Source organism: Rattus norvegicus, chromosome 16 (assembly GCF_021556685.1).
Source record: "Rattus norvegicus strain SHRSP/BbbUtx chromosome 16, alternate assembly SHRSP_T2T, whole genome shotgun sequence".
Lineage (NCBI taxonomy): Eukaryota > Metazoa > Chordata > Mammalia > Rodentia > Muridae > Rattus > Rattus norvegicus.
Window position 1 is genome coordinate 12937837 of NC_141549.1, and position 25908 is coordinate 12963744.

The 25908-nt window shown below is 41.7% G+C and overlaps 1 protein-coding gene and 1 long non-coding RNA gene across 2 annotated transcripts in view; one reads left to right on the forward strand and one right to left on the reverse strand.

Annotated features, from left to right (window-relative positions):
* LOC148000394 (uncharacterized) overlaps positions 1-25908 on the forward strand; it is a 49193-nt gene continuing 23285 nt past the window's right edge. The window contains exons 1-2 of the long non-coding RNA XR_015639679.1: positions 1-1545; positions 6696-6813. This is a non-coding gene — a long non-coding RNA (uncharacterized LOC148000394). The remainder of the gene's footprint in view (positions 1546-6695; positions 6814-25908) is intronic.
* Positions 15817-16401, reverse strand: C16h14orf119 (similar to human chromosome 14 open reading frame 119). Its single transcript, XM_087589543.1, has one exon. It carries the CDS (start codon positions 16343-16345, stop codon positions 15917-15919), a length of 429 nt encoding a protein of 142 aa, XP_087445669.1. The 5' UTR covers positions 16346-16401; the 3' UTR covers positions 15817-15916.

The window sequence follows — 25908 nt, forward strand, 5'->3', positions numbered from 1 at the left end:
AAGGGAGGGCCAGGTGAACACTCCTCACTTCGCAAACAGAATGAACGAACCCAGGAACCTTGATGGATTAAGGCCATTGTTGGGTTTTTCAAATTTACTGAGGAAGCAGGAGTAGAGTTCAAAACAACGCTATGGTTTGCAGACTCCTGGGGCAAAGTGTGCAGCCACCGTGTGTTGGGAAGATAAGACTGTGGTTGGAACTTCTGAAAGAGGTTGCCAGGGGCAGGGAAGGGTGGGGATCAGGGCTGGGGTAGCTTGTTTCCGGTTCACTCTTCTGCAGCCTCTATGTGTGCTACTTTAAACACTGAGAGATGTCAGAATATACTGCAATAACCCTGGTCATGCTGGTATCTGGGAAGCTCACCTATATTTTCACTATTTTGCTCCCTCCCCCTTTTTGAGAAGGTTTTAATTTTTTTCTCAGGGAGGAGATACTTTAAATCCAAACTCTTTATACTCACAGGAGGCAATAGAGAGTAGTGGGTAGAAGCAAGCTTCAAACCTATGCGGTGAAATGTTGGAGAAAAAATGAAACTTTGCTGTGTTTCTGTTTCTTAGCCACAAAACAGAAGCAGTAAGTCTCGGTGTGATTCTCTAATTGCTGTTCTGAGCATGACAGGAGTTAGACTATGGGAACTACATAGGTCAGTGTTTAGGGAGCACTGTTGGGTGTTTTTGTATCACTCTGCCGTCCAAGATTCTTTATAATTTGACTGCGGGACAACTCCCCAAGTACATCTGTCCTTACCTGCAGTTCGAACGGTTTGCTTTTCTTTATAAACTGTCCATTTTCCCCATTTTGTCACCAACTATCAGAGCCAGACTCCTTCAAAGTCTAGCTCCCAGGTGACTTCTCTGGGTAGCTTCTTCTGATGTGCCACACTGGACATAACCTCTGACCGCCTCTTCACAGCACAGTCTCTTCCAGTGCCACAAGAATCTCTCCCAAATTTCATATTATTGTTAAAAGTAAAACCACTGACCTTAAATTCAAGAGTTTAATTAGCAAGGAATGGTTCCCAAGTCAGACAGGACTCCCAGGCAGATGAATTTTGAGTCACTTCTGCTGTCTTATGGCTGGGCAACATTTATAGACGATGAGAAGTGACAGTGACAGCAAGAAAGAGAACTGAGGTTTACAGATAGTGGGGAGCGGGGTGGGGTGGGGAGCTGACAGCTGCCTTCTTTGATCTGGTTTGCACAGGTGCTGCCCTTAAGTCCTTAAATTCATCTGCTTGTGACTCCCTAAGTATCCACCAGTTGTTCCTGGACTAAAATACATGATGCATCAAATTGTGGTGCAATTTGCACCTACAAGGAGCCTTTAGGCCATGATGACAATACATTCAGAGACCTCTTTAGGCCACACTTGGTGCTGTAACAACTCCAACACTGTATTCTATTGCTTCTGGAGGAAGGAGTATTTTACTTTAAAGTACTTGTAGTTCTGCTATTCTTTGAACACTTACAAATGTAAACAAACCAGCTAATGACAAAACTCAGAAACAACAGAAGACTTGCTGACAACCCCTCTCTGGCAAGCTGGTAAGCTTTCTTCTCTTGTTTTTCTCTTGTAACAGGCTAAGACTCAGAAATGGCTTTGATAATAAATCATGTTTTCCACTTTCAGTAATTCTCTCGCAGCTTATTGCCAAGGCTCATTAGGCTCTGGTCCCTTTGTTTACTGAACAAAGACCAGAATTTCCCACCAAAATGCTGACTCATTTCTTTGCGACATTTGATCCTGCTCAGTCGCAGCGGAAGGCCGTTTGGTTTGTGACAGGCAGAAGCTCTGCTTCTTCTTCCTATAGGTGGCACCAGCTGAGCGTGTTAAAACCACAGTGGACTGAACATTAACCTTGTCTGGAAAAAAGTGAATGTCCATTTGCTTCACATTCCTTCTCTCAAGCTTTTTTCTTCACTGTATTTATTTTCCCATAGAGAACATCTCCAATCAATGTTCTAGAAATACTGTACACAGAGAAATCCTGTCTTGAAAAACCAAATCAACACCAAAACCAGTAACAAATCCAACGAACCAACCAATCCCAAGAATAAAGCCAGGCTTGCCAACATGATTCTATCTCCAGCGGTTTTGATAATTCCTCTTTAAAGAAAATCAAATGTTAATTAAAACCCTCATGTTGTTTATAGTGATTCTGCATCTATTGTGCTGTGGGATCAGTTGAAAGAAGTAATGCGCCAATCACATCTGGATGAACACAGAATGCTGATTATTAATATATGAAGCTATGTCTATTTCAGTATTTCATATTTTAATTTTCTTGTCTGTCATTATAGCTGGCATTGTATCATTTATGTTTTTCATATGATTTTTATATTTCTAGTGTACGTGTTTTGGCATTATTATGCTTTGGGTGATATTATATGTTCAGCAAATAGTTTATAGAAGGATTGATGGTAAGGATCTTGAGCTCTGGCCTAAACAAAATTAGCACTGAGAGATAGGGAAACGGTGTAGCCAGTGAAGTGCTTGCCTCACAGTTGTGAGCCCTGGAGTTTGGAAGGGTAGAACTATACAAAACGTCAGGGCTGAGGGCTGGGGGGGGGGGGATAGATGGCTCATTTCTTGCTGCTCCATCAGACCATCAGAGAACCTGAGTTCCGTTTCCAGCACCCAAGTCGGCAGTTTGAAACCCCAGCTTAAAGAGACCCAATGTCCTCTTCTGACCTATGCAGATACCTACATGTAACTACACACACACACACACACACACACACACACTACATAAATAAATAAGCAAGCTCAATGAGACAGAGTAAATAAGTCACTATTCTCTATTCTCTTTTAATAAAAACTGGAGAAAACATGAGTGTCCCTCAACCTAAGAATGGATAAAAAAAGATGGGATACAGTTATACAGTGAAATACAATTCAGATATTATAAAGAAGGACATCATAAAATCTGCAGGCAAATGAATGAAACTTGAGAAGATCCTCCTGAGTGAGGTAACTCAGATGCAGAAACACACACATAGTATGTATTCACTTATGAGTGGATATTAGCCATAAAGTACAGGAGAACTATGCATAAACAGATCTAAGTAAGAAGGGGGAATGCTGGACTCTTACCTAGAAGCAGAAATAATATAGACATTGGAAGTGGATGGATGGAGGGAACTGGTGTGGTTGGGGGCACAGGGAGCAGAATGGAGATAGGGATCAGGTGTGGGGTTGGGTAGAGAGGGGAGAGAGGATGGGGGGAGAATAGAAATCAGAGACCTAGGAGACTATGGGGGTAAGCCTAAGACTCTTATCAGCTGGTGATATGAGGACTTTAGTGAACACCCCAATAGAGGGAAGGGAACATCAACCCATGCACAAAACCATGAACCCACATTTTGTCTTCCCTCTAAGATGCCCCGGGATAAAGATAGAACAAAGATTGAGAGAACGGACCACCAATGACTGGTCCAACTTAAAAGCCATCCCATGCGAGAAAGTCAGCTCCTGACACTATTACTGATACTCTGCTGTGCTTGCTGACAGGAGCATAACTGTCCTCTGAGAGGCTTCACCCAGCAGCTGATGGAAACAGATGCAGAGACCACAGCCAAACTTTAGGGGGAGCTGATGGAGACTGGTGAGAGAGTTGGGGGAAGGATTGGAGGAGCCAGCAGGGTCAAGGAAAGCATAAGGAGACCTACGAAATCAACTAACCTTAGCCCATGGGGCTGCAATCAGGGTGTAAAGTGAATAAACAAATAAACTAATTGAAAAAAATAAAAATGCAGTGGAAAAAAAAGTGTACCCATTTCCCAGAGTTCTTGAGACACATACTTGCTTGCATACATTCATGTATGTGCATTGTCTACATGAAAGAAGTGATCAGGGAATCATGTCGAATATATTATAACCAGTAAATGACATATGACACCGATTTATTGGGAACCTGAGTTACATATGTGTGAGCAGGGAAAGTGTTCATGGAAATAGGAACCCATTGCTTACAATTCTGTGCGTGGGAAGTATTCTATTTTTGCCGTCTTGCAGTTCTTGATAATTTCGTATTTTTCTTTTTGTACCTGGCTTTACAAAAGATGTGTCTGATTCCGTTTGGGGACTTACCGAGTTTACAAACAAGTGGCAATGTCAGATTCAAGAATTGAATAGAAGCCATTCTCTCTGTGACCGTCTCTGGGGTTTTGAGATTGGATAAAAATGGGGATTTAATAAAAACTTCCGAGAATGGCCCTCGCACAGGGTCACTGCCAGTGGCTCACGGGGTCTCAGTAGAAGGCAACAAAAAATGCACTGCTAGCTTTGCTCACCAAATTTCAGCGTGCACACTCAGCATGCTCAGGCTGAAGGCTGTTTCAATTAAATATTTCTGACACGATTCCAGCAATAGTCTTATTACTTCGCCCTGTATTCATTTCTTGAGGGACCGTCATAAGGAATGCATTTTCTGGAAGGCATAATATAGTTCCTTCGAGTCCTTCTAAGTAAGACAATAAGTAAAGATAGAATTACATCACCTAGGGTATTTATCCAGGTGCAAGGACAATGACCTAGCATCGCATGAGAAACCAGGGCGGGTGTTGAAATTTGGAGTTGAAACTTACAGCTATATCGCTGGCATCCTGTACACACAGAAAGGATGCTACCAGCTGTTCACATGTCTGTGCTTATCAGCAAAAAAAAAAATGCACGAGCCTGTGCTCATTACATATCTCGTTGGAGTGAGCTTACCTTCAAGCCTTTAAAATTAGACCTGAGGAAAACGATCTGAACCTGTGATGGTTTTTGTCCCCCACTGTGTATCCTGGGTACGTTTTCTGGTGTACTGTACAGGGTTCCAGGTACTCAATAGTTTCAATTATTTAATACTATCATTAATTTAGTGAGATATCTTTGTTTTACAATTCATAACACACATTTTAACAGGAGCTCTGAGAGACAACACCCATATCATCACCGGCTTGGCTCAGTAAGGATTCCGAGACCATGTCCAAAAACTTAATGTGATGGAATCCCACAAGACGAGATTTAGATTCCAATCTATTAGTGTAGAAGTATTTATGTTCTACCTCTCTACATTGGGAAGTAGCTCCCATTTTGAGAGGCTCAAATCCTCCAACATAGTGCTTTTAAGGAAGAGAATTATGTCCTTGATTGTGAACAGTTTCTAGGGGCGAGTCAATCATGAACCTTGTGTGTGACTGGTCCGACTTTATCATAGCAATTTTGTGTCTGGTCCTGGCTTTGAATTGCAGGGTATTCCACTGTGCTCTCCAGCACCCTGGGAAGAAAAGCTTTCTATTGGATTACAGTCCTTCCTGGGCCTATAATTGCTGTCTGCTCCTCTGGCTTCTAGTAGCTCTTTTTCTCGCTTGAGAAAGTTTTCTCTTCTGATACTTCAAGTGGCTATTAAAAATAAACAAATAAAGAAGCCAACTTTACCTCTGCCTCTCTAAGAAAGAGAGAAAGAAAGCAAAATAGATTCCCTTAAACTCCTCCTTTCTTTCTTTCATTCTTTTTTGGTTTTTTTTTTTTTTTTTGAGACACGGTTTCTCCGTGTAGCCGTGGCTGCCCTAGAACTTACTCTGTAGACCAGGCTGGCTCTGAACTCAGAGTTCCATCTGCCTCTGTGTCCAGAATGTTGGGAATAAAGGTCTGCACCATCACTGCTGCCTCCTCATTTCCTTTTTTTAAAGGCTTAGTTTTGCATGTATGAATGTTTGCCTGTATGTGTATGTATACATCATGCACATGAGTGTTTGCAGAGGGCAGGTGACGGTGTCAGAAACCCCAGAACTTGAGTTAAAGATGGTTGTAAGCTTCACACGGACACTCAAACCCAAATCCAGGTCCTGTGCAAGAATAGCCAGCCAGTGCTTTGAACCATTGAGTCATCTCTGCAGCCCTTCCACATTTCTTTTACTTGAGAACCTTTGGTCACGCTCATCTGTCTGTATTCATCTTACTCTTTACTAAAGTATCAGTTCATAAAGCTTTCAAGAGAGGACATGGGAGCCCAAAGTCAATAGGACTCAAAGAATTGTCAATACTTAGACAAAAAGAAATGAACCAGTCTCAGTCAACTCAAATGAGCAGGGTTAACATTTGTCTGCAGAGAAAAGCGACTTCAACTGTTTGTCAAGGCAGAATTCTATAAGCCATTTTATTTGCCATCTCAAAGATACCGTGTTATTAAAGTCATTCACCTTCTGGGAATATTTTCAAGAAAATGTATTCCCACACTAGAAATTATGTAAAATGTAGGGTGACACATTTTAACTACTGAATATTAATGCACCCTTTTTCTAACTGCTAATAAGGAGCGAGGGAATAAGTCAAGGGAGGAAGTATCTTACGAAAAACGGGATGGGCACTGGTAACCCAGAGGAAAGAAAAGCCAGATCTCTGGGAATAGCTAAGGATTTGGGTAATGCTATCTCATGTATGCATTTGCAATTTTCTTACTGCGATGTACATTTTTGTGTGTGTCAGAATTCAAACAGAATTTCAATGAGACAAGGAAGAGCAGAACTATGTACATTGTGAGCATGCAGAAAGTTACCCATTGTGAGAATTGGAGATGAGGGTGTTCAGAGCCCCAGATTCTGTTCTGTATATATACCATTATAGGATGTTGCAACCTGCCAAATGTTTGTTTATTTATTTACTATATTTATTTTACTTATTTATCCTTTGTTTTTGTTTTGTTTAGGTTTTGACAGCATCTAGCTATGTAGCTACGGCTAGCTTGGAGCTCACTTTGTAGACCATGATGACCTTGAGGTCACAGAAATCTGTCAGCCTCTGCATTTCAAGTGCTGAGTTTAGAGGTATGAACTATCATGCCCAGTCAGAAGGTTTGATTAAGCTCTTGGTAAAAATGAGTAGTGTACTTTGAATTGTCTATGATATGTCATATGTTGAAAGTCATACATCGTAACACATGAACCCATTGGATTTGGAAATCAGAAGGCTTGGATTTTTAAGGACAAAATTAGGAAATTGATCTGGTAGACACACTCTGTGTGTGTGTGTGTGTGTGTGTGTGTGTGTGTGTGTGTGTGTGTGTGTGTGTGTGTGTGGTGTAGGGGAAGGAGCATGTCTAAATATGGAATAATGAGGATAGTAGAATGATTACAGGGGTCCAGGAACTTGACTGAACGCTAATGACCTGAGTTTCATCTTAGAACACACTTGGTGGAAGGAGAGACCTGACTCCCACAAGTTGTCCTCTGATCTACACACATTGACCATGACTTGCTCCCTACAAATACATAAGAAAAATAAACAAACACATCAAAAACATGACCACCACCACCACCACCACCACCACCACCACCACCACCACCACCAGCAGCAGCAGTACCAGCACCAGCACCACCATCACCACCACCACCACCACCACCACCACCACCACCACCACCACCAGCAGCAGCAGTACCAGCACCAGCACCACCATCACCATCACTATTACCGGCATCACCACCCAGGAGCAATATAGTATGTAGTCCAGGCTAAGGCATGATCCTTCTGCTTCAGCTTTCTAAATACTAGGCTCAAGACATATATACTACACTTACCTAGTGATTTTTCTATTCCCACTACCTCTTATATATTTGTTAATTGGGGTTCTCATAAGGAAGAGTCACTCCATCATTTTGAGGACTCATAGGGTCATTCTGATGCTAATATGGATGGGTAGTGAAAGGAAGGAAGCAAGTGGCAGAAAGACTTCAGAAGTGGAAATTTCACTGGCTGAGGGTTCCAAGTTTTGGGGTTCAGTTTCCATATTAGAGAACCCGGTCTAAGTTTACTAACTGACCGGTACCTAGCTCCAGTTTTCAGGCTATCCCTCAACAAGACTTGTGTCTCCAGGTCATTCCCCTAACAAACCCAGTGTCTAGCACCAGTTTCCAGGTCATTCCCCTACAAATCTGCACCTCCAGGTTACAGGCCCACCCCTGGCACTTCACCTCCTAACAACCACCGATCAGGAGGAAAGCAGAAGTTAAGTTTGTGGTTTGGCTCCCAGCACCAACCTCTTATGTTAAAGGCCACAGGAGCTGCCCCCTCCCCTCAATTAAATGCTTGCCAGGCTAAAATCACTCACCCCCTCCATTGCCATTTTCTATAAAACCTAGTCCTGATGACTGCTGGGGGGGGGGTCAGTGGTGAGTTAAGCCTGACCTTGAGCTTGTAAATAAAGACCCAGGTGTGACTGCATCAGATCGGCCCCTGGTTGGTCTTTTGGGGTTCATGAACTCTTCCTTGGTACCACAGGGCTTGAGCATTGTTGGAACAACATAGACGTGAGTTCAATATGAGAAGTAGTTAAGGGATAGACTCGAGAATTTGGTGATCACATCAAGAGAGGGAGAGATCTAAGATGGTATCCAGATTTCTGTCTTGAGGACAAGGAGTGCTGGAATGAAGGCTTTTTGAAGGTCAAATAAATTTACTTGCAGACATTCAAGTTTGAGTCAACCATGGAGGCATCCAGAAGGGATTGCCTGAGAAACTGACCAATTGAGAGGTCTAGTAGAGAGGCGTGCTATGAAGTTACAGATCGTTAACTTATGGATGCCTAGGTGGGAGTTAGAATCATGGAAATGAGAGAAGCTCTAGCAAGGGATTGGGAGCCAACATTTAGATAAGGAGAGAACAAGTCACACAGTGAAGGACTAGAGGCCAAAAATGTAGGAAGCATCTCATGGAGGATGGGATACACATCGGATCCCAGAGTTTCATCAAAGTCCACACAGGAGAGGCCAAGATGGGCAGTATGGCAGCTGTGAGCTCCCTGTACTGTTAAGGTTAGCTGTTTCCCCCTTCCAAGAAGTTTGAACCCTCAAGCATGTTGCTTTTAAATTATGAACAATTTTGAGAGGACAGTCAATCATTAGGCTGTGGGTAGTTTCTGTGAATCTTTCTGCTCTGGTAATTTTGTGACTAGTTCTGTCTGTGAGCTGCAGACTGTCCTGCAGTGCTCTCCTGTGGGGATAAGAAGAGAGACTGTGTGCACAGACAGTCCTTTTAATGCATCTGAAGAAGATGGGAAAAGGATGGAGGGCTAGGATAAAATAATGGTCTCTCAATTCATCCTCTCTCAATCCATACACATAGGCTGTGGCTGTAGGTGTCGTATTTATACTTCAGACATTAGCGGAACTAATTCTCTATATTGCTCCTCATGCCACCACCAGTGCCTGTTTGCTTGTCTGGTCCAGAACACTTCCAAGCATTTCATTTCAGTGTTATAGTTCAATTTAGCTTCTTTAGATGGAACATTTGGCCACGGGCTCAGTGTGTACAGTGAACAGGTTGGTTCATTTCATGTGACCAGGCGAAGTGGGAAGCTTAGCACCCAGACTCACAAATACTTCATCGTCAGCTGAATGGAGGGCAGGGTGAAAGGAGAGAGGATAGCTCAGCTCAAATGTATCCCCACGAGGGGAAAAGCAATTCAGCACACATGCCCTGCTCGCCAAGGAGCAAGGATATTGCCAATGTAGAACGTTTCTTGACGTGGAGGTCAAGTTTTTCCTTCAGAAACAAAATTGCTTCCTTTATTCTACCTAGAGAAAAATATTTGCTTCTAGAATATCATCTGAGTGTGAGAAACTGAACCTGGATTCTGAACTGTTTGAGCTAGAAGCACAGGATGCTCTGACAGAAGAGTGTGGACTTGCAACCCTAATTTATGAAGGGTTTCTTTTCTTTATAAAGCAGTGTGGATGATTTTGCAGAAATTAGAAAACAAAACTACCTCTAATGCTATTAACGTAGATACTTTCCTTTTTGAGTGTTCTCCCATGCATTTCTTTATGCATCTATATTTTTACATAATTACAATCTTGTGGAATATATTGCCTCATTCTTGGGCTTTTCATTTGGCTCATATGCAATCTTTTGAATTGTGATGTTGCATTTTTAATTATTCTTTAAGTGACTGAATAATATTCAATGACATGGATATGCAGTATGTCAATTAAACATTTTTATATTATAGGACATTTAGTTTGCTTCTGGTTTATCACTATAATAGTGTTGTAGTGTTGTATTGGGAAAACATTACATGCTGTATCCATACCCTTATACTTTCAATCTCTCTCTCTCTCTCTCTCTCTCTCTCTCTCTCTGTCTGTCTCTCTCTCTCTCTCTCTCTCTCTCTCTCTCTCTCTCTCTCTCTCTCTCTCCACCCCCCATGTCCTCCACCCCCTGTCCCCGTCTCTTTCCCCCTTTTTGTCTTGATAATTTTCTTTTTTTTTCTGAGACAGTCTTGCTTTGAATCACAGGCTTGCCTGGGACTTGCTCAGTGTTTCCCACTGGCATCTAATTTGTTGTCCTCTCCCTCCAGAGTGCTGGGATAACGGACACACATCGCCTGGCCAGACTTATTAACATGGACTCACTGGGAATTGTATTTCTTGGAATATTAGAGTTCTCCCCAGGCTCAGGTGCAATGCTTTGTCACAGCAGGTGACACTTTTAGAGGTGGCAAGTTTAGGAGGTGGTTCTCACACTGAGGAAGTACATCGCTGTGGCAGATCCTTGTGTATTGTGTCACTGGTTTTCTGTCTCTGCTTTCTGAGTGCTACGAAGTGAATAGTTCTGTTCTATGTATGGCCACTGCCTTACCATGGACCCAGAACTGACAGAGCTACATGACCAAGGTAGCTCTAATCCTAACCCTAACTCCCTGAAATGATGAGCCAAGTATGTCCTTCCTCCCTTAAGTTACTTCTGTTAAATATTTTGTCACCGCTATATGAAATTATCTAATGTAAGATTGAAGGTCTAAATTATCTTTTTCCCCCTCCAATTCCTTTCCTCCCAGCTGTCATACACACTTATCAATTGGCTTTTAAAAGAATTTATTGGTTATAATGTCAAATCTTAGGTGTCTGAGCAGTATTGAGTGGGATGGAACTTTCCACATGGGAAGAATCAGACGGGAAGCAAAGTGTTGTATAGGCATCTGCTGACAAAACTTTTTTTTTATAGTAATACTTTTATTTATTTATTTATTTTATAATTTTTTCCTCCATTTTTATTAACTTGGGTATGTCTTATTTACATTTCAATTGTTATTCCCTTTCCAGGTTTCCTGGCCAACATCCCCCTAACCCCTCCTCCTCCCCTTCTTTATGGGTGTTCCCCTTCCCACCCTCCCCCCATTACCGCCCTCCCCAACAATCACGTTCACTGGGGGTTCAGTCTTAGCAGGACCAAGGGCTTCCCCTTCCACTGGTGCCCTTACTAGGCTATTCATTGCTACCTATGTGGTTGGAGCCCAGGGTCAGTCCATGTATAGTCTTTGGGTAGTGGCTTAGTCCCTGGAAGCTCTGGTTGGTTGGCATGGTTCATATGGGGTCTCAAGCCCCTTTAGCTCTTTCAGTCCTTTCTCTGATTCTTTCAACGGGGGTCCTGTTCTCAGTTCAGTGTGAACCGCAAACTGCTCCAAAACCCAAGCCTCGGCTGACTATTGAGTAGAAGGGCAAGCGGAAGTAGAAATTAGAAAGAAAAGGCTCAAAGCCAGGTCGACACTTAGAAGAGTAAAGAAGCACTAGAGGCAGAGATACGAAGCAGGGTTTGAAGTACAGGGAGTGTGAGCTTTAGCCACTGGTTTAGCAGTGTTTATTACTTACAGGATACACTCAGGTAGAACGCAACGTCAGGTGTTTCTGACATGGACACTGGGCGAGACACTCACGGAAATGCCTGTGCTTTCTACTATACGTAGGTCACTCGCGTCAGCTTCTGAGGGATTTCTTGCATCCAATCATTAGGAGGTGCTATTGTTTCTCCCATTTTCAGCAAAGACCACCAAGGCTTAGAGACAATTGGTCAAGTGACTTTCCCAGGAGTCATCACTGTGCTCCGCGCTGGATCTGAGCTCCAAGGCCAAGTATTCTCACTCTGGAGTTGTCCCTCTGGTTCCTGTCCCTGCTTTTCCGCAGCATTCTCATTTTGCGAATGGAATGAGGAGAAAAGTATGCCTCATTCTTGATTTAATTTATACCTTTCTGCTTCCTAGTGTTCCTTTGATCCTTGAATATGACACTTTTTTAAAATAGGAAACTCTTATTTATTTACTTTTATGTTTATGAGTACACTGTAGCTGTCTTCATACACACCGGAAGAGGGCATCTGATCCCATTACAGAGGGTTGTGAGTCACCATGTGGTTGCTGGGAACTGAACTCAGGACCTCTGCGAGAGCAGTTAGTACTCTTAACCACTGAGCCATCTCTTCAACCTTTGGGAGAGACTTTAAATATTGGAAATTAATGATACCTTCATTTACATTTCTGAAAATGTACATACTACTGAATGGAAGTGTCCATCTTTATCTTTTATCTGATGCTTGGGATACAACACAGGGTCTTGTGTATGCTAAGTGATAGCTGTAAAACTGAGGTAAGAACTCAGTCTTCATTCCCTTTTTCTAAACAAGGTTCCTCTTCTGGAACTCACTCTGTAAATCAGGATGGCCTCAAACTCACAGAGATCCACCTGCTTCTGCCCCCTACCTGCTGGGATTAAAGCCAAGTGGCACCATCACCCAACTTTCAAGTTTTGAATTTAAAAATATTTTGCCTAACACACTTCTTAGGTTAAGACTACCTATTTGTTGTAAATATTCTGTTTTAAATAATAAATAAACATAATATGGCTTACTATTTCAGTGTGTCTACCATTTTGCTCATGGAATAAATTTTCTTAAATATAATCATTATAAAAAATATTGTCTCATCCAGGCAGTGGTGGCGCATGCCTTTGATGCCAGTACTCAGGAGGCAGAAGCAGGTGGATTTCTGAGTTCAAGGCCAGCCTGGTCTCCTGTTTGAGTTCCAGAATAACCAGCACTACACAGAGAACTCCTGTAAGGCATTTTCTTAATAAGGGATTGATGGGGCTGAGTTCAGCCCACCGTGGGTGGTACCACCCCTGGGTGGCGGTTCTGGGTTCTATAAAAAAGCAAGCTGAGCAAGACATGGTGGCCAACCCTGTTAGCAGCACTCCTCCATGGCCTCCTGAAGGCTTAGATTTTATTTTAATCTACTTTTAATAAGGGTTTTCAAATGCCTTGACTCCCTTTGTAGCCCACAGTCCAAAGGTAGGGGAGAAAAGGTGGTAAATAGGACAAGGAGATGTGGACCTGTTTAGAAGTAGTTCCTTGGGGCGATTCCAGTCTCTGTCAGGATACCAGCAGTCCCATTTAGTAGTGTCAGCATAGCAAACAGGAAGCAGCTGCCGTGGTAGCATTGTTGAGCAGAAATTGCTAGGCTACCATCTAATCTGCCCAAGTCAACAGGAGCGATTGGGACCCACCTGGGACACCAGGAGAATTTCTCTGCTGTTCCTCTCAACAAAGCGAAGATCAGTGAAGACAGAGACTTAAAACCAACAGAGGAGCATTACCAAGTTAGCTATGGAAGGAAGCCTGTAGTCACTGTCCATGAGTCCTAGTTATTCATCATGTGATCTTCCACGTGCCTTGCCTCAGCAAAACACCATGTGAGTCTATCTTAGCAAAACACCATATGAGTCCGTATTATGTGGCATATCCAGAAACTTCCATTTCAACCTCTGCCCTAGCTTGTGGCTCCAGGTTCCAGTCCTGTTTGAGCTCTGACTCTGACTTCCTTGGATGACGCATAGTGTGGATACGTAACTCACACTTTTTTCCATAACTTGCTTACTGGTCGTGGTGTTTCCTCACAACAGTAGAGAACACTGGTAAGGAAGGGAAAGTGTGAGCTGGGGATAAAATCAGGCCCTTCTGCAGGAAGGATGGCTGAGGATGCCTCTGGATTTTGTGTGCTTCTTGTGGCTTATACAGTCTTTGGTTTTGAAATGCAGTGAGAATTTAATTGTTCTGGCTTTGTACTCATTGTCCTACAGTCTCAGTCTTACAAGTTCTGGGTTTTAGGGGTGTGTGCTACTATACCTGGCTATTTTTCATTTCATTTTGCTTTTCAATGCAACTTTTATGTTTGGGTTAACATTGAAAAGACTCTTATTTCATGTAAATATAATTACATAAATACATAAAACAATATATATATATGTATAAATATGTAGTATATGTGTATAATACATATGAAATAGGTATAAATATGTTCATATATATTATAAATATATTCATATATATGTGTATGTGTGTGTGATTATTTTATTTTTTGAAATAGGGTTTCTCCATGTATCCTTGGCTGTACTGGAACTCTCTCTGTAGACCAACTTGGCCTTGAACTTAGAGAGCTATCTGCTTCTACCTCCTAGTGCTGGGATTAAATGTGTGTGCCACCACCACCTGGTGAGAAAAACATTTAAAAATATTTAAAAATTGAAACAAATAAGAGGACTTGGGGACAGTTTAATAGGGTATACTGTGTGTGTAACTGGAATATCAGGCAAGGCAGACAGCAAAAGAGGTGTTGGAGCTTCAATGGTGAAAACCCACTTTCCAAAAATGAGAGATGGTGAAGTACAGATCCAGGAAGTGTGAGTACCAAACAGGTCAAAGGACCCAAGAAATCGTCACTGCCTGTATTGTATTCAGACTGCAGAGAATGCACATGGCTAAGAAAGCTTGCAAGCAAGAAGGGAGCGGGACATAATGTTTGAAGCACTGGCCAGAGCCCACACCCATCTAGACTTCTACAGATAGCAAAATACCTTCTCCAGACAAGTAGAAATATTTCCTGTGGCCAATAAACTGGAGAGATTTTTTTTGTAAGAAATAGTAAAGAAGGGTTAAAACAGAAGGAAAATGATATAGGTAAAACCGGAAAACCAAAATGCATGGATCTACATAATTAAGCTAGGAGGGGTGTTGGTGAAGGAGTAAATGCAAGTAACACAAAATAGCTTTTCTTTTCTTTTGTGCTGGGTATTAGCCCAAGAGCCTTGTACTAAGCAAGATCTCCACCAGTGAATTATGCTCCAGGCCAACTCTTTAAAAACAAAATCATACTGTACTAATTCTTTGAAAATTCCATATATTTACACAATGTATTTTTTTTTGACAGGGAGCCATGTATTTATTGTTAACCTTCTAAATCATGTTTCATTGATACCTTTTCAGTTCTTTCAAAAGGTTGAAAGCGTCAATTTTCGGAACATGGATTTCCAGTGGACAGAAGTGACTTAACCAACCTCCATTGAGTTTAGAATTAAGGAATATGTCTTTCAATAATACTGAAATACCAAAGAAAAGATTGTTAGAAACTTGGACATTTGGAATTTAGCAATTTGTACTTTTTAGGGGGCTCCGAGCTCTTCAGATATACAGTGGCTCGTTCTACACTGCCTGCCCATACACAATGTATTTTGATCATACCCATTTATCCCTCCAACTCCTCCTAGAGCCTCCCACCCTGTCCTGTCTCCTACCCACTTCATGCCCTCAGTTTTGCTATTGATAAATGCTGACAAATACAGGCAATTACTGCTGCCTGTATTTCATGGATGTGAGACCATCCACCGGAGAATGGACTACCTACCAGAAGTTATGTCACTAAAGGGGTGTGGCTCTTTCTGCTTTAGCAGCCATCAACTAGCAATGCATCCCGCAGCAAGGGCAGGTCCTTGATGCGGTAGGAGGGAGGGAGTAGAATGTCCACTGTCTTGAGCTTCTATTGTTAGTTAAGTGCAAAGAGCCGAGCAATCTCAGGATTACACAGCTCTCCTCCACATCCTTTAGTCCTCATCCTTTAGATCCTTTTAAAGTCAGGATCTCAGTTTGTAGTGCTGGCTACCCTGGAACTTGCTATGTAGACCAGGCTACCTCCTGAGTGCTGGAATAAAAAGCGGACCACTACTCTGGCAGTTCAGGTGACTCTTTAAGTGACACAGTTGAGGTGAATCATCACTACAGTCATCGCCTTGGCATGATCACATGTCATTTCCTTCTTGATATGAATGCCTATCAGTTCTTACCAGCAGAAACAGCCACTGCTTGGTAAAACTTTGCCCCAAAATCTGCCTCCCTGACCTCCAGCTGACTGACACAGTCATTGCCCTCCTGCTCAGCCCAACTTCGAAACCACTGATCCCAAAGACGTAGCTGACACTCAAAGATACAAGGTGGTTGACTTGTCGCAGATACACTGAGCTGCTCCAGACCATCCAGCAGTGACTGCATCTTCCCCAGCACTGCCTTAGCTACCAGGTCTTGGAGAAAACGTTCCCACTGGAGACCTGACCAACTGGCAAACCATTGAAGAACACACTTCATCTCCTGGGAAGTGATGTAAGACATTGGAGGAGGGGAAGAGTTGGCAATGTCATCAGGCACTGAGGGTGACACAGAAGGGAAGCAGGGTGGCACTGATGTGGAAGATGATTCCAATGGCATCCTCCTCCCTTTTCCCCAGGGAAGGCGCCCAGAGATCACAAGTGTCCTTCAGCTCTTGCTACAACTCCCTAAGTCTCTTCCATGTTTCCAGAAAACCCTAAGCACAGCCCCAGTCCTTATATTCTTTCGCCCACTGTTGCGTGTTGGCCTCTAGTTGTGGGTGGGTGAGGTTAATACAGATGATTCATTCACAGATGAACACCCATATTTTCTTATACTTTACATTGCAACCAGTCGTGAGTCTCTACATCAATCTTTACCCACAGCAGAAAGAAGTTTCCCTGTCCAAAATTGGGAGCAACACTAAGCTATGGGCACGAATGGAAGTGTATGGAAGGCAGTTTGACAAGGTCGGGTCCAAAAGAAGCTCAGACCAAGTGTCTAACTATGGTGCCTATTAGCATACCAAAGTGTCTGCTGGCTTCCAGGCTCGTCAGCATGGCAAATTCTGTTAGTGTCTATGCTGGCATCCTGGCTCCCAGCTGTTCTCACCTGCCTCCTATACGTCTCCAGCTCTTAGGCTTCTTTTCCCTTGGTTTATCCTTATTTCACCCTGATATTTTGACTATGTTCTCTTTTAGCTCATGCTTTTCTTTCTCCTTTGCCCCTCCTCTTGGTCCTTTCTCTCAGTCACCTTTGTCTCTCTTTTTCTTCTCTTTTTCTTTCCTTCTCCATTTTTCTCTCTTCTCATGGCCCAGTTTAGTCTGTTGCCCATATTTATTCTATTACTATCTCTCCTGTTCTGGTTTTTCCAGATGCCTCTGGCTGTACTCTCATAATCTACAATAAACACCTTCTCAAAGCAGACTGTCCGTATCTCACGACTTTAATTTTGGTGGTCAGGAGGCAGATCTCTGAGGTTAAGGCAGTCCTGCTCTACTACAGTGTACCATACGACAACAAGATCATTTAGCAGAACAACAATAGTTTCCCCCAGGAAGGCCTGTTATTTCCTCAGTCATGCCAGGTTTGCAATACCAGGCATGTGATCTCTCCTGGGAAGCAGGTCTCAAATCTAATTGGAAAGTGATCGGTTATCCCAATCACTGTCAGGCCACTATTTCTCCAATGTGTACCTCTTGCCAGTCTGGTGCTAATGAGACCAGTGGCGTTTGTTCTCCCTCAGCAGGCAGCATAGTTCTTTCTGCGAATTAGTGTGTATTCATGGTGCTAAACAATGCGTTTTATTGTAACACTTTCACACCTGTGTATTAGTATTTGGCTTATTTTCATGTGTATTTAAACTTATGTCTGTAGGTAAGAGAAAGCATGCATTATTGACTGTTTTAAATCTGGTTTATTTACTTAACATGGTGATCTGTAGTCTCACTCATTCTCTTGCAGTGAAATAATTTCATTTATCTTTATGCAAATCCTTTTGATCTCTTTTTGTCATTCTCCATTCGGTTTTTAAGTTAGCATCTCTTTTACTCTCCATGGAGTAAGGAGAGCTGTTTTCAGTAATAAAAATGACACTTACTAGGTGATTATTAGCATGCTGTTATAACTGTTGAATATATTAGTTAATTAATAAAAACCAAGCAATTAAGGTGACAGCTGTATCATAAGAGACTAGAGAGAAAAAAGGGGGGCTGGTGTGCTTTCCGGTGCCCGGGTCACATGTAGAGGGCACTGTGTTGTTTGAGCATAAGTTCAGATTGGTTATATCCATGTCTAACGTCCTATTCCCCACAAATCCAAAGTGTGCTAGTGCTCCAGCCCGTTACATAACATAGCAATAGTATTTGTATGCAGCTGATGCAGCATATTTTTCCCATACCTCAAGCATCTTTAGATTACTTATAACACCCAGCACAACGTAAGTGCTGTGGAAATAGTTGCTAACTGCATTGTTTGGTGAATAATATCAAGGAGAACATCTGCATGTGGTGAGTGCAGAGGCAACCTTAATTCACCTAGTAATATGTGGTCCACAGCTGGTTGATGCTGTGGACATGAAACCCAAAGCCATGGGGTTTGACTGTATGTGCTCTACATTACAGTAGGGCATCTTCCTTTTCCTCTTCATCCTCCTCTTCCTCTTCTTCTTCATTTCTTACATACATATTGCGAGGTAAAAGCCAATCTAAAAGGTAACATGCTCTATTATTTCAAATATGTGGTATTCTAGACACTGTGAAAACCAGCAGGATATGTAGCATGTAGCAGAAGCAATTAAATTCCAGGCCAGCTAGAGTTGCTATGTGGTAAAGCCTTACTAAATAAATAAAAAAAATATAAAAAGAAAAAAAGCATACTTTCTGCTTCACTATTTAGAAACGGATCCTGCCCCTCCACCACAAAAATCCATGAAAAAAAGCAAACGCATTAAAACAAAATCATTTTATAGGTAGCTAAGCATTTAACAAGTTCAGTGCAAAGCCATCAGGAGATGCCAAAGATGTTAGATCCAACAGGGCATTGTTACATTGACGGATGCTGATTTGTGTGTAGACGCTCCTATGTCTTGGTAGGGACAATCTGAAGATTGATGTCCAGTTATTTTTTTAAGATTTATTTACTTTATGTACATGAGTAGTCTATCTGCATGTGTGCTTTATACATGTGGGCCAGAAGTGGGCATCCTATCCCATTATAGATGCTGTGAGCCACTGTGTGGTTGCTGGGGGTTGAACTCAGGACCTCTGGGAGAGCAGTCAGTGCTCTAACCACTGAGCAACCTCTCCAGCTGCATGTCCAGTTATAGGGAACACAGAAAATTTCTCTTTGCTTCTTTCCATTCCCTTCAGATCAGAATAAAACCTTGACATCCGCTAAGGCGGAATGTATGGGAATAGTCTATTGCAGTTACCTGCACAGCTTCTCTCTCCTGTGAAGTTTCTCGTGGTTTTCTTACAGCTTTGAACACATTCAGAACACAGCATGGTGTCTTCCACTCCTTGGGAAGGGAAAACATAAGCTGGTAACAGGGAGAGATAAATCACACTTTGGGGAGTGTCTGGAACCAGGTCTGACCCATGTGGAATTGCAGGTGGACTCGGCCTGCCCTGTTTCCAGGGAGCAGTGTACCATGATGACACTTCATCTGGACCCAGAGGCTTGCAGCAAACAGCCTTCTACAGAAGAGGGAGGAGGCCAGCGATTCACAGCCTCAGCCTGGAAAGCTTTCATAGGAAACTCTTCCCGAGGCTGCAGCACGAACTCCTGAGCTGAAGTTACAACTTCAACTATACTGCTCTCTCTTATTTCTTTGATTTCTTACTCTTACAATTTTCTCGAGGCCTGGGTCCTTTGGGGACTATCTTGGGTTTCTTGGGAACCGGCTTCATTCTGGCTTAAAGAAATGTGTATTCTTTAGAATACGACATGCTTTAGAATATGAATGTCTCTGGAGTCTCAAATAACCCTTATTTTTGTTGCCATCTGCACTCGTTTTGATAATGACACCAGGCCCAAAGAGTGTTCTGGAACACATCAATAGGAGGCAGGACAGCTATAGAGAAATTTCTTTTTCTTTTTCTTTTCTTTCTTTCTTTTTTTTTATCTTTACCTTTACTAACTTGAGTATTTCTTATTTACATTTCAATTGTTATTCCCTTTCCCAGTTTCTGGGCCAACATCCCCCTAACCCTTCCCTCTCCCCTTCTATATGGGCTTCCCCTCCCCATCCTTCCCCCATTACCACCTTCCCCCCAACAATCACGTTCACTGAGGGGCCTAAGGGCTTCCCCTTCCACTGGTGCTCTTACTAGGATATTCATTGCTACCTATGAGGTCGGAGTCCAGGGTCAGTCCATGTATAGTCTTTAGGTAGTGGCTTAGTCCCTGGAAGCTCTGGTTGCTTGGCATTGTTGTACATATGGGGTCTCGAGCCCCTTCTAGCTTTCCAGTTCTTTCTCTGATTCTTTCAACGGGGGTCCCATTCTCAGTTCAGTGGTTTGCTGCTGGCATTCGTCTATGTATTTGCTGTATTCTGGGTGTGTCTCTCAGGAGAGATCTACATCCGGTTCCTGTCAGCCTGCACTTCTTTTCTTCATCCATCTTATCTAGTTTGGTGGCTCTATATGTATGGGCCCCATGTGGGGCAGGCTCTGAATGGGTGTTCCTTCTGCCTCTGTTCTAAACTTTGCCTGCCAAGGGTATTCTTGTTCCCCTTTTAAAGAAGGAGTGAAGCATTTGCATTTTGGTCATCCTTCTTGAGTTTCATGTGTTCTGTGCATCTAGGGTAATTCAAGCATTTGGGCTAATAGCCACTTATCAATAGAGAAATTTCTGATCTGGATGTTTTTGAGGGTTTGATTTGCTCAGGAGTCGGGAGAGGGGGAACTAGTGGTTTGAGGCCTATGGTTAAAGAAATGTTTGATTCTATAGGATGTTCTTCGGTGGGCTCTTCAGTAAACTGGGACCAGCATCATCGAATTCTGGCTCAAAGTAGTTCTTCTCGTAAGTGTCCCGGCCGGAGTATGACGTTTTCAGGCTTGAGAGAAAAACAAAGGCAGCAAAGATGTGGATATCAGCACTCAAATATTTTCTTTTTGTGATTTCCTTTTTGAGTGAGAAATTATTATATGATCCGGGGTATATAGGTATTTTAAACAGGTATATAAATCAAATATTTAATCATGATAAATGTTAATAAAATTTAAAAATATTTTAATATATATTTGAATATTATTTTCTAAATATGAAAGAAAATTTGCATAATATTTAGATGATGCATTTGTTTATTTTTTACATAAGAATTAAATCTTGGCTGAATATTTGCAGAATGTAGAACATCTGCATTTGGGTTTTGTAATTGTCAGTGCTGGGAATACTGCCTCACATAAATATGTAGCGTAATATAATATTCATATTAATAAATGGCAGAAGTATGTTCAGGGCCATTTCAGATATTGTCGGAAATTTTGTCCTATCCCATGCCAAAATTCATTTAACAATTTTTTTTGAAACTCATGTCAGCAATTCAAAAGGCAATATGTTAAATTGAAAATACATGTTTTTATATAATATATTCTGACCATGGTTCCCCTCCCCACCTACTCCTACATCCTCTCCACCTCCCCACACATTCAACTCTGCACCTTTTTTCTCTTCCTTTAGAGAACAAGCAGGTAAATAGAAACCAAACTACCCAGAATAAAGGACAACAGCAAAGAAAAACTGCTAGAAACACACACACACACACACACACACACACACACACACACACACACACTCACTCATATACATTTACACACACTTACAGAAACAAAACCCATGAAAAAAAAACTGGAAAATACAACAAGCAAAAGACCAGGAAGGTAAAAAAATTATCCAAACAAAACAATATGAAACAAAATACCACTGAATTTATTTTGTGCTGGTCATGTACTTTTTTTTTTTTTTTTTTGTGATCTTCTTTGCCTTTTTTTTTTTTCTATTTTTTTTTTAATTTTTCTTTTTTTTTTTTATTAACTTGAGTATTTCTTATATACATTTCAAGTGTTATTCCCTTTCCCGGTTTCCGGACAAACATCACCCTCCCCCCTCCCCTTCCTTATGGGTGTTCCCCTCCCAAACCTCCCCCCATTGCCACCCTCCCCGCATAGTCTAGTTCACTGGGGGTTCAGTCTTAGCAGGACCCAGGGCTTCCCCTTCCACTGGTGCTCTTACTAGGATATTCATTGCTACCTATGGGGACAGAGTCCAGGGTCAGTCCATGTATAGTCTTTAGGTAGTGGCTTAGTCCCTGGAAGCTCTGGTTGCTTGACATTGTTGTACTTTTGGGGTCTCGAGCACCTTCAAGCTCTTCCAGTTCTTTCTCTGATTCCTTCAACGGGGGACCTATTCTCAGTTCAGTGGTTTGCTGCTGGCATTCGCCTCTGTATTTGCTGTATTCTGGCTGTGTCTCTCAGGAGCGATCTACATCCGGCTCCTGTCGGTCTGCACTTCTTTGCTTCATCCATCTTGTCTAATTGGGTGGCTGTATATGTATGGGCCACCTGTGGGGCAGGCTCTGAATGGGTGTTCCTTCAGTCTCTGTTTTAATCTTTGCCTCTCCCTTCCCTGCCAAGGGTATTCTTTTTCCTCATTTAAAGAAGGAGTGAAGCATTCACATTTTGATCATCCGTCTTGAGTTTCCTTTGTTCTAGGGATCTAGGGTAATTCAAGCATTTGGGCTAATAGCCACTTATCAATGAGTGCATACCATGTATGTCTTTCTGTGATTGGGTTAGCTCACTCAGGATGATATTTTCCAGTTCCAACCATTTGCCTACGAATTTCATAAACTCGTTGTTTTTGATAGCTGAGTAATATTCCATTGTGTAGATGTACCACATTTTCTGTATCCATTCCTCTGTTGAAGGGCATCTGGGTTCTTTCCAGTTTCTGGCTATTATAAATAAGGCTGCGATGAACATAGTGGAGCACGTGTCTCTTTTATATGTTGAGGCATCTTTTGGGTATATGCCCAAGAGAGGTATGGCTGGATCCTCAGGCAGTTCAATGTCCAATTTTCTGAGGAACCTCCAGACTGATTTCCAGAATGGTTTTACCAGTCTGCAATCCCACCAACAATGGAGGAGTGTTCCTCTTTCTCCACATCCTCGCCAGCATCTGCTGTCACCTGAGTTTTTGATCTTAGCCATTCTCACTGGTGTGAGGTGAAATCTCAGGGTTGTTTTGATTTGCATTTCCCTTATGACTAAAGATGTTGAACATTTCTTTAGGTGTTTCTCAGCCATTCGGCATTCCTCAGCTGTGAATTCTTTGTTTAGCTCTGAACCCCATTTTTTAATAGGGTTATTTGTTTCCCTGCGGTCTAACTTCTTGAGTTCTTTGTATATTTTGGATATAAGGCCTCTATCTGTTATAGGATTGGTAAAGATCTTTTCCCAATCTGTTGGTTGCCGTTTTGTCCTAACCACAGTGTCCTTTGCCTTACAGAAGCTTTGCAGTTTTATGAGATCCCATTTGTCGATTCTTGATCTTAGAGCATAAGCCATTGGTGTTTTGTTCAGGAAATTTTTTCCAGTGCCCATGTGTTCCAGATGCTTCCCTAGTTTTTCTTCTATTAGTTTGAGTGTGTCTGGTTTGATGTGGAGGTCCTTGATCCACTTGGACTTAAGCTTTGTACAGGGTGATAAGCATGGATCGATCTGCATTCTTCTACATGTTGCCCTCCAGTTGAACCAGCACCATTTGCTGAAAATGCTATCTTTTTTCCATTGGATGGTTTTGGCTCCTTTGTCAAAAATCAAGTGACCATAGGTATGTGGGTTCATTTCTGGGTCTTCAATTCTATTCCATTGGTCTATCTGTCTGTCTCTGTACCAATACCATGCAGTTTTTATCACTATTGCTCTGTAATACTGCTTGAGTTCAGGGATAGTGATTCCCCCTGAAGTCCTCTTATTGTTGAGGATAGCTTTAGCTATCCTGGGTTTTTTGTTATTCCAGATGAATTTGCAAATTGTTCTGTCTAACTCTTTGAAGAATTGGATTGGTATTTTGATGGGGATTGCATTGAATCTGTAGATTGCTTTTGGTAAAATGGCCATTTTTACTATATTAATCCTGCCAATCCATGAGCATGGGAGATCTTTCCATCTTCTGAGGTCTTCTTCAATTTCTTTCCTCAGTGTCTTGAAGTTCTTATTGTACAGATCTTTTACTTGCTTGGTTAAAGTCACACCGAGGTACTTTATATTATTTGGGTCTATTATGAAGGGTGTCGTTTCCCTAATTTCTTTCTCGGCTTGTTTCTCTTTTGTATAGAGGAAGGCTACTGATTTATTTGAGTTAATTTTATACCCAGCCACTTTGCTGAAGTTGTTTATCAGCTTTAGTAGTTCTCTGGTGGAACTTTTGGGATCACTTAAATATACTATCATGTCATCTGCAAATAGTGATATTTTGACCTCTTCTTTTCCGATCTGTAGCCCCTTGATCTCCTTTTGTTGTCTGATTGCTCTGGCTAGAACTTCAAGAACTATATTGAATAAGTAGGGAGAGAGTGGGCAGCCTTGTCTAGTCCCTGATTTTAGTGGGATTGCTTCAAGTTTCTCTCCATTTAGTTTAATGTTAGCAACTGGTTTGCTGTATATGGCTTTTACTATGTTCAGGTATGGGCCTTGAATTCCTATTCTTTCCAGGACTTTTATCATGAAGGGGTGTTGAATTTTGTCAAATGCTTTCTCAGCATCTAATGAAATGATCATGTGGTTCTGTTCTTTCAGTTTGTTTATATGATGGATCACGTTGATGGTTTTCCTTATATTAAACCATCCCTGCATGCCTGGGATGAAGCCTACTTGATCATGGTGGATGATTGTTTTGATGTGCTCTTGAATTCGGTTTGCCAGAATTTTATTGAGTATTTTTGCGTCAATATTCATAAGGGAAATTGGTCTGAAGTTCTCTTTCTTTGTTGGGTCTTTGTGTGGTTTAGGTATAAGAGTAATTGTGGCTTCATAGAAGGAATTCGGTAGGGCTCCATCTGTTTCAATTTTGTGGAATAGTTTGGACAATATTGGTATAAGGTCTTCTATGAAGGTTTGATAGAATTCTGCACTAAACCCGTCTGGACCTGGGCTCTTTTTGGTTGGGAGACCTTTAATGACTGCTTCTATTTCCTTAGGAGTTATGGGGTTGTTTAACTGGTTTATCTGTTCCTGATTTAACTTCGATACCTGGTATCTGTCTAGGAAATTGTCCATTTCCTGAAGATTTTCAAGTTTTGTTGAATATAGGTTTTTATAGTAAGATCTGATGATTTTTTGAATTTCCTCTGAATCTGTAGTTATGTCTCCCTTTTCATTTCTGATTTTGTTAATTTGGACGCACTCTCTGTGTCCTCTCGTTAGTCTGGCTAAGGGTTTATCTATCTTGTTGATTTTCTCAAAGAACCAACTTTTGGTTCTGTTGATTCTTTCTATGGTCCTTTTTGTTTCTACTTGGTTGATTTCAGCTCTGAGTTTGATTATTTCCTGCCTTCTACTCCTCCTGGGTGTATTTGCTTCTTTTTGTTCTAGAGCTTTTAGGTGTGCTGTCAAGCTGCTGACATATGCTCTTTCCTGTTTCTTTCTGCAGGCACTCAGCGCTATGAGTTTTCCTCTTAGCACAGCTTTCATTGTGTCCCATAAGTTTGGGTATGTTGTACCTTCATTTTCATTAAATTCTAAAAAGTTTTTAATTTCTTTCTTTATTTCTTCCTTGACCAGGTTATCATTGAGTAGAGCATTGTTCAATTTCCACGTATATGTGGGCATTCTTCCCTTATTGTTATTGAAGACCAGTTTTAGGCCGTGGTGGTCCGATAGCACGCATGGGATTATTTCTATCTTTCTGTACCTGTTGAGGCCCGTTTTTTGACCAATTATATGGTCAATTTTGGAGAAAGTACCATGAGGAGCTGAGAAGAAGGTATATCCTTTTGCTTTAGGATAGAATGTTCTATAAATATCCGTTAAGTCCATTTGGCTCATGACTTCTCTTAGTCTGTCTACATCTCTGTTTAATTTCTGTTTCCATGATCTGTCCATTGATGAGAGTGGGGTGTTGAAATCTCCCACTATTATTGTGTGAGGTGCAATGTGTGTTTTGAGCTTTAGTAAGGT